Raw genomic sequence first — 9197 nt, forward strand, 5'->3', positions numbered from 1 at the left:
TTTCGTTTATGACAATTCTAATTATAAGTGAGATGCAGCATATTGCTGTGTGCAGGAAAACATTGTAGAAATCGTTTGGTATAAATCGTGAACCCAAAAGATATATCAACTGGGCCCTCCATGTACATTAATGACTTGGAAGTAATTTACTTAAGATAACAAGGGATTAAGTCTGAAACTTAACATTGAGCCCATACAACCAGAGAAAAACAGAGTAAATAGTTTCCTGATAACACTCTCCTTTCAGCGTTTCCACCACTGAGTATATTTGTTCCAATAAGCTCTAATTGTATGTACTATGGAAACGAATTTGAAATATAAGCTTTCTACGCACAGCACTATGTACAAACTGTACTCATGATACATAATATTGCAGCTTACATAACCATCACGGCGTTCGACAACACTAAAACTGTGGCAACTACGCACAAAATCTAATACAACACTAAAACAACTGAAATTAAGCATCCTACCTTGGCGAATTGTTCAGGTACGAATGTTCAACTACGATAGCGAGAGCGCAGAGTACTTAAGGCCCGGGGTTAAACCGACATACGAGGAAAATAAACTAGTAAAACGATCTATCGATTAGTCAGCTATATACCATCCCATACTGGAAGGTGAATAGACAATAAAATGAATAGGAAATCGCCGTATCTTGGTCGAAATCCACATATAAGTTTTATTGCTGTTTGGCTTGTGAAGTGCTTGTTGATAGGCAACAAAAGAGTATTTCGATAAAGTACCCTGCGGTCGGTGTCAAGCTAATAAAGTGTAATTTGGGATTCTAAAGTATTTGACCCCATTCCTGGAAATTGACCTTTACCACATCAGAGAACATGATTCCTAATTTAATAATTGTCTTTCTCACTTCAAAGGTGTCACACTGGCGTGTTTATGAATCACCTGGTCAAGCGTAGGTCGATCTGTTTCGCAATAAAATTAAAACTGTAAAACTTAAATGTATTTCGCAGAAGTGACCCATACAAATACATCAAAAGTTATAGGATTTTAGTCGGATGTGCCAGAAATCCGTCACAGGGTACCACATAATAGTCTAGTAATAAAATATCATGAAAGACATTATATAATATCAGGACTTGATAACAGACAAGATGAAACTTGAAATATTGTTAATCAGACTTCGCTTTTTGGGTTTTCATTTCCGTGCGTTCTGTAAAGTGCCGGATCAGGTTATGAGCAAGAGCTCTGATAACCAATTTGAATAATTTGATCCTATTCTACTCTTCAATTGCCATTTAATAGATTTTCCATTTACGACGACAGTCTGTGAAGGTACAGCCAATGTAAGAGACAGTGGGGTCGAATTTATTCAAAATGCCTTACATCATAGTAATCAACTTTTCCATTTAGCTGCCAAACACCACAAGTAGGCTACATAGTTATTGATCTTAGCAGGTTTATCATTGTGTCGTCAAATTGTGTTTATTTCGCCCAGATCTCATCGCCTGTTGTGAAAATCCTAACCCATATTGCACTTCCACAACGCGATAAGGGGATTATATCGGAGAGCAGGTTTTTACATTTATTAGCTACATTTTGATTGTGCACTGTTATAAAAACACAACTACAACTACTACAACAAATTTCGGCAAATGTACAATAGTACTGTAAAAATTAAAGGTTGTAGATTTTCCTGGTATAATAAAGGTTTGACTGATTATATTCTATTTCTTTTTCTTTGGAACAGAAGGGACTAGGAGAGGAAACAAATGGCATAGGCTGGTAAAATCTGGGAAAACGCATCATTCACCAAATGTCGACATATATTCTTTATTCATTCCACATTCATATCATATATACATAAATACAAATATTTACAAATCTTCTCTGTTCATACATTGAAAAAAAAACTTATTTGGTGAACATTTTAAAAATACCGGAAAAAATTCCATCATTTCTATTAAGTCCAGGTACCACGATTCCCAATCGTATACACATTCTTTTTTTCTTTTTCATTGGCGTTCACTGTCAATATCACAGACGTCTTAACAAGATAACATAAAACGTGCATTGAAGAAAATATTGGAACTGAAACATGTCAAAAATCATCAAATGTCTTTGTAATTCAGCAAATCCTGTTTTCATTTTGTGATGACCAGATCACCACAAAGACTAATGTGTGGCTTTGAAATGTTCAATAAATCCTTTTCTAAACTTTGGTTTATGGATTCATAAAAAATTCGGCAAGTCTGCTGTCTTGTCGTATTCTTTGTTCCAGTGCCATATATTTCTGTGGAGCAAGCTCTCGGTGTCTGAAATTGTATATTGGTAATATTATTCTGTAGAAATTTCAAAGATCCATGCTTCCAAAATTTCTGTTTTAGGGGGCCTATTTTTTGGTTTTAAAGTTATAGGTTTTCATTTAAAAATCAACACAATACCTTATTATTCAAACATCCGAAAGGAATTCAATTAAAAATTCTTCCATTTGAATAGATCTCAACATTTGTCTCTAGAGGATATTTAACACATAACACTATACTTCACTCACCTGTTAAGCCTGGCCTCAAATATGTTAAGTCTGAACATCATTTCACTGCAGTAGCTCATATAGTCTTCCTCATCTTCAGGTGACATATTCACCTGGTGCTGCTGGAACCACAGCTGTTTCTTCTGCAGGGCCTCAGTTTCCTGGAGTAAAGAAGAAAAAAAGTTATTTATACTTGTCTCTGAGGGAATATTCCTGCTGTTCCTACTGAGTAAATTTATTATTTATTTGGTTTATATTTTTGGGCCAATTTCTGTACTTTTATAATTTTACACACAATAATTAAGGAATTAAACCATCAGTAAGTTCATAATCACCTTCTCAAACCGGGCCTGGATTAAGTTAGCTTTGTCAATGAGTCTCTTCTTGAGGTCTGTCAGTGCTGCCTCCTTCAGTCTAAATGCAGTTTCTTTGTTGATTTTCTCTGGATCTCCAAGCTGGGCAATAAATGGAGCCAAATAGTCAATCTCCATGTCTTGTCTGCGCATTTTCTCTTCCAGTTGAAGGCGCTCCTATAAATTATTATTCAGAAGTGATGGATAAAAGGGAAAATACTAGCAAATGTGCTGGAAATCTTAATATCAAAGCTGTACATTATTGCTGCTGCAAGTATGAGCATAGCCACAATCTAAAAAATATTTTATATTACTACAATCAGCAAGGCACCTGTTCTTTGAATAAGCATGTACTCAGTGAAGAGAGCAATAATACATAACTGAAATTTTAGACGTTTTACTCTAAACATTGATTAAGAAAGCAGTTCCTCACCAGTTCCTTCCTGTGTTTCTTTGCCTTTTCATTTCTCTCCGTATCGTACACAGATATTTCTAACTCTGATGCTACTTCCTCCTTCATTCTATCATTCAGTATATCCCTCACCTGTTTAATGAGAAATATCATTATCAGTTTACAAATTAAAAAAACATCAATCTCCCATTCAAAAAAAAAACAAAAAAAAAACATACATTTATGACACTCTCTGAGTCCACAAATTTCGTCTTCAGCATAATAAAAATCAAAACTATCATCAAATATATATCTAATATCTATCTGACTCACATACAGACAGAAACAGCATACTTACCTCCTGTTCTGAATCTCTGACTTTATTTCTGCTTTTTTCCTCTCTGCGCACCAAGTCCACCAACATCTGGTACAACTCTACCTGCTTCTTACTACTCTGATTGGGATCCACCTGAGAAAATATAGGGAACAAGTTGATCAATCACCATCATATCACTATTACCTAAGAATATTTTTTGAAAGTTGTGAAATTTTGCACCTGGGGATTTTGCACATATTAAAGGTTGTTCCAAAAATTGTTCAAAATAATAATAATAATAAATACAGGTCTGCTTGAACTTTGACATCTAGACACATTCTTTTCATGGAAAACTGACATTTGTGTTCAAATGACAAATTCCTCTATATGAAAATTATGCACGGTTTTATATTTCTGAAAATATTCTACAACACTATAAATGTTATTTTCAGATATTTTACCTGAAAGGTGGTATGCATATCCGGAGTCATCAATAAAGTTGCACCTTTCTCATCTGCATTGGGAGGTTTAATGAACTCTCTGGTGGAGGCAGACACCCTGACATCCTCCGTGTGATAGGTCAGCAGAATCTTCTCTTCTTGGATGCTGAACACCAGGTCTGCTATGTCTTCATTGGCAGGGATATCCTTGTTACGGTGGAATTTTTCATGGATTTTCTGTATCAAAATATTCACATAATTATTAGGGAGTAAAAATTAAATCTTGTCACAATTAGTGGTTGTCAGTCTAATCTTTTTATGTGAACAAATTTCTAAAGTGAAATAAATGAAGAAAATAATGCAAGCAAATAACTTGATTGGGATTAATGCTGTTCCTGTAGGCTTGTGGTCAGTATGTGGCTAAAAGCATGGTAGTTCTGTCGGATTTACAAATGGGAACAAAGAATCATCATTAAAATCAAGTAAAAACAAAGTTGCTTACCCAAATAGGCCTATGATTTGGACCCTCGGATGGACCAAACTTCTTGGCTCTTTTTCCAAATAAGATGTGTCTGTAGTACAAGAAGTCATCTCTATTCTTAAAGTGTTCTGTCATCTCTACAGGGGTCTCTTCTCTCTTCAGAAGACCATCTACACGAGCCTCGTGGTAGAACACCATGGTCCTCTCATTCTCTGGACCAGAAGCACTGCGCTTGTAGGTATGTTCTGAAAGAATTTTTTTTCCACTGATACCTTTGCCACATAAATAACCATTTGAAAGCTAAGTCCATCAATTCAAAGAAAAATATCTTTTAAAATTTTACTGTATAAGATGCAAAAATCGCCTCTTAAAAATTAGCAACAATGCACAGATACATGGACCTAAGAGAGCAGTATACACTTTGCTGCTATAGAATAAAAGCTTTTGTCATACCTTTTAAGCATCTCTGCCTTCCAGGGTAGTAGTGTTCTATGACCCAGTCTGTCCGATGGTTGTAACCCCTCATATAGAGTTTGTCCAATCTATGATTGAAAAACTCTTTAACTTGCACCAAGTCCTTCACTGTAACAAAAATGTCACATTACAGATGGGTGTGTAATAAAGTTAAACAAGTTAATTTTTCTTTTACTACTAGATGGGTGCAACGTACTATTCTGAGCACTCCTAGTAACTCTCTTCTTACCAGTATACATCCTCCATCACCATGTTAGTACTGAAAAGTCCCCTGCATGCTGGTTATGGGGAAGAGTTACTGATAGAAGAGTCTGGGTGTCAGTTAAAAAATTGTAAGCAATTTGGATGTTTATAAAAATTAATGAAAATAGCACTCATTATCCACATATCTATCATTATCTACAGTATTTACGTATATCTACTTACATTCATTATCATCATAGACTGATAACTTTGCAGTCAATCCATCCTTCTGCAGATAATGAGCAAACTTTTCCAGCTTAGACTTCTTGTAAAGTTTAATTTTTTTGCCTTGTGGGCAACGCATCTGGAAATCTGCAATAAAGAATTTTCCATAGTCAAAATTATAAACGATTTGTCAAGGATGTTGATTTTCTTGTTTGTATCATCATTCTTATTAATAAAATCATAAAAGCAGTGATACATAATGATGGTTAAGTGATAAAGATCAATTTCTCTCATGTGTATCAATTAGTAAATAATAGATGGAAGTTAACTAACTATTTTTGTTATGAATGAAATAAATTAAATCTGGAATTTCTACATATTATCTTGAAATTTCTAGTGGAGGAACAGCATTTAAATGTGGATTAAAGTAAAAAGTGAAAAGTACCTCTGAGTGTGATCTTGATAGCCTTCACCCAGGATGGGGGCATATCTAACTGTTTCTCTGTCTCATCCTCCTCTTCCTCTTCATCATCATCATCATGATCATGGAATTCTGGGATCTCCAGCAGAGGTTTCTCATTGCTTTGGAACATGAATTCCCACAGAGTGCAGTCACCTAGGTCATACTTCATACCCTATCAAGGAAAAATAAAAATCTAGTTAAAACTGACATCATGTAAAAGTATGAGGGGAAACCGGGTTTGAAATGTTCTAATTTCAACTGGATGATCAAGATTTACATTGGTTGAAACTTCTAATGTCACAAATTGAAATTCTCTTTATTTTATATTAATGATTGAGTACGTATAAAATGACAATCATATTTACTGAAAACAAAACAAAAAAAATGTATATAGTACATAAACATCAAAAACAGAGAAAGCAGAAAGGGGAGAAATGTTTAACAAAACAGATATGATAAACCCCTAACTAAACAAACTTTAGGGTACATCTATTGTACTAGAATTTCCTCCACTGACCTTCACTCCATCAGAACAGTCCTGCATGTTAACCCAATAGTTCTGGTGGTTCCAAAGACTTTCAATACCAAGATACTGGTGGGTGTCCAAGGGGACAGACAGACCTGTCAATGGTTCAATGAAGAAACTTTCTGCAACTTCACGTTTGCCTTGCAGGACAAGTACCCAGGAGTGGATACGTAGACCAAATAAAGGATCTGGAGGTGGCTTTTCTGCTTCCTACAAAAATACAAGGGTATTGTTATGTTTAAATCATAGCATGTTCATTCATCATAATTTATTTTGAAAATTCTACTTCTGTGCATTATTATTCTTATCCTGTTCATTCACTTTAGTTTTCTTTTGTTGTAGCATTTGTTAGAACAAACTTAAATAAGTGAGATAAAATTATGAGAAAGGATATAATATGATGATTTTCTTTTACAATCAAACTTATTTTTAAATAAAAATTAAATATGATCGTTGATGTCAAATAGACCATTTCAATTCCTTAAACATTTTTACTCACAGCTATTTTCTCTTCCTCTTCTTTTCTTCTCTTTGCTTCTTCTGCCTCTCGTTCAGCAACCTTTCTGCTTGCCATCATCTTTTCAAATTTACTGGTCAAATCCTTTGGAGGCTTAACTGTGTATTTCTTTACTTCTTTCTTTGCTGCTTCCTTTACAGCCTAAAATTTTAATTAAAAAGACTTAAATATTTCCTCACTCATGCCATGCTGTCTAAAGCTTCAGTTAAATTATTTTTAAAATTGAAATATTCTCTGCCTTGGCTGTTATCAGACACTATTTGAATAATTGATATAAAAATATTACCTCTTCTTTCTTTTGCAGGAGTGGACAAATTTCTCTTGTTTCATCCATGAGGCAAGTCTCCTTTGTGGCATATCCACTTACAACATATGCATCATATCCATTTCCTATCAGCAAAGAACACAGAAGAGTGCTGTATTCAAAGCAATTTCCCTTCTGTCTGTTTAAAACTGTGGTTGACGACAGCAGTCTCTTTGGCTATAGGAAAAATCAAAAAGACTGATAATAGGAAAACACAACAAAATGTTACTTAATGGCAACAATATCATATAAGACAATTCAATAAATTGCTAGAATATTTGTTTTCAATGCTTTCACTGAAGGAACACCTACTTTAACTTTTGCAATTGCGTCATTTTCATTCTGTGTGAACAGTTTTACAACATATTATATATCATACTTTGATCTTTTTCTTAAGTTCATTTTTATTACAACAAGAGTTCAATATTTTGTAAATTGGTGAAAAACCTACCAAGTCAGTTGGAGGATTTAGTGGCTCAAAATTGAGATAATCAGCCACAAATTCTGAAGCCCCATCCCAATCATATACTTCAGGAAACTGCAGTTGAGTTGGTCGGATAGTAGTAGAAACAAATTTCTGAAAAGGAAAAGTTCTCTTGAAAAAAACTTGTGAATACAAAGGAAATGCAAAACAAACAACCTACTGCATGGTTTTAGACACATGCATGTTTTGAAAAATACTCAATTTTTCTTAAGTGTAAAGCTAATTTTATAATAATAAAATGATTCATATCCTCCTCATAATTCAGACCTCATATAGCAGTAGGTAAATGATAACAAACTCATTCCACAAATTAAAAAAAAACAATTACCTCCACACCACACTCATTGACTGGGTTGAGAAGCAAGGGCTTCCTGTCTCTGTACAAGTGCACATACTGCCTTCTGAAGTTCTCAGCATATGCTAGCACAAGTTTTTCCTTTGGTAAATTTTCCCTGTATGATTGATCAAATTCTTCTAAGTCGAATTTTTCTTCAGGTCTACAAGGACAAAAAATTACTAGCTGGGTATGTAATGGTTAAAAACAATTGTGAAATAACATTGTTCACAATTGTTTTATGGGCAAATATAGTTCTAAGATATAAAAAAAGGTTTACACTAGAGTTTTGGCAAAATTAAGACAAATGCAACAAGGCAAGGCGGTGATGAAAAATCATTATTGCAACACGCAGAGTGAAGTCTGTGGAAGTACCTGTATGTTATGTATCCGTAAGGGCCGTATGCAAAGTTAAAATCAAAGTTTGGTGCAGCGTGCATTACTTTGTTATCTCTGCTTGACAAAGACAAGTGATAATCGCTGAATATGCATCAGAAGCAAAGCGTGTTATCTGCAACTTACAAAACTTCTTTGGGTTGTTCAACCTTTATCTTCTCAAGTTCTGCTTTCAAATTTTCTACTTCTTTTTGGATATCTCCTTCAGTAGGTGGCGCTTCTCCGTCTTCGCCATTATCGCCATCACCGTTTTCCACACCCTTTTCAGGGTCTATCTTCTCGTCAGCTTCATCTTCATTTACAGTGTCTATTTTTTCCGTCTCTTCACTCATTTTTATCTCATTCACTGTGAAATCTAGCTAGTTATTTCTTGGGCCAAATAACTAACTGTTAGAAGCTCTTGTGCTTACGCACCCTAGCAACGCAGTAAAAAAGAGCCATATTTCATGTATCAAAATACCTAATGAACTGGGGCGAAACATTCAAGCACTTATCCTATAATAATATGCGCATTCTATTTTTTCAGTTGTAAGCCAAGTTAATCAAATCACGCCACTTTAAAATCGGGTGCGCATGAATTTAAAATGAAATAAGGCACAGAAACGGATATAGCAAATGCGCACGCGTAGGTACTTTTATCGATAGATGTCAACTATTTCAAGATACACTCATTGTGGTATTTGTTGCGAATTTTTATATCATTAATTCTTTGATATTCTCTCATGAAAATTAGATATATGATGATTTAAGTAATATTACGATGTTTTATGACTTCTCACTACTAAAATTTGTTACTGCTATTGGTCTTGTATTGGA

General features: G+C 34.5%; 1 protein-coding gene across 1 annotated transcript; it reads right to left on the bottom strand.

Moving 5' to 3' along the window:
* Window positions 1-1780: 1780 nt before the first annotated feature.
* LOC106180836 (dynein regulatory complex subunit 7) lies at window positions 1781-8956 on the bottom strand. Its single transcript, XM_013564968.2, has 16 exons — window positions 8508-8956; window positions 7980-8148; window positions 7619-7744; window positions 7150-7344; window positions 6846-7004; window positions 6338-6556; window positions 5803-5992; window positions 5376-5504; window positions 4929-5057; window positions 4497-4720; window positions 4016-4231; window positions 3597-3707; window positions 3281-3391; window positions 2830-3024; window positions 2516-2655; window positions 1781-2276 (listed from the first exon to the last, which is right to left on the bottom strand). Exons 1-16 carry the CDS (start codon window positions 8711-8713, stop codon window positions 2186-2188), a joined length of 2610 nt encoding a protein of 869 aa, XP_013420422.2. The 5' UTR covers window positions 8714-8956; the 3' UTR covers window positions 1781-2185.
* Window positions 8957-9197: the final 241 nt, after the last annotated feature.

This window comes from Lingula anatina, chromosome 2 (genome assembly GCF_051362555.1).
Source record: "Lingula anatina isolate TDL-2025a chromosome 2, LinAna3.0, whole genome shotgun sequence".
In the NCBI taxonomy this organism is placed as follows: Eukaryota; Metazoa; Brachiopoda; class Lingulata; order Lingulida; family Lingulidae; genus Lingula; species Lingula anatina.

Bases quoted from the DNA above. Each gene is read 5' to 3' on its own strand.
- LOC106180836 (XM_013564968.2), bottom strand. From the start codon at position 8,713: ATGAGTGAAGAGACGGAAAAAATAGACACTGTAAATGAAGATGAAGCT. The intron at 7,345-7,618 runs GTAGGTTTTTCA...TTTTTCCTATAG, and splicing joins TAAATCCTCCAACTGACTTG to CCAAAGAGACTGCTGTCGTC. The intron at 3,392-3,596 runs GTAAGTATGCTG...CTCATTAAACAG, and splicing joins TCAGAGATTCAGAACAGGAG to GTGAGGGATATACTGAATGA.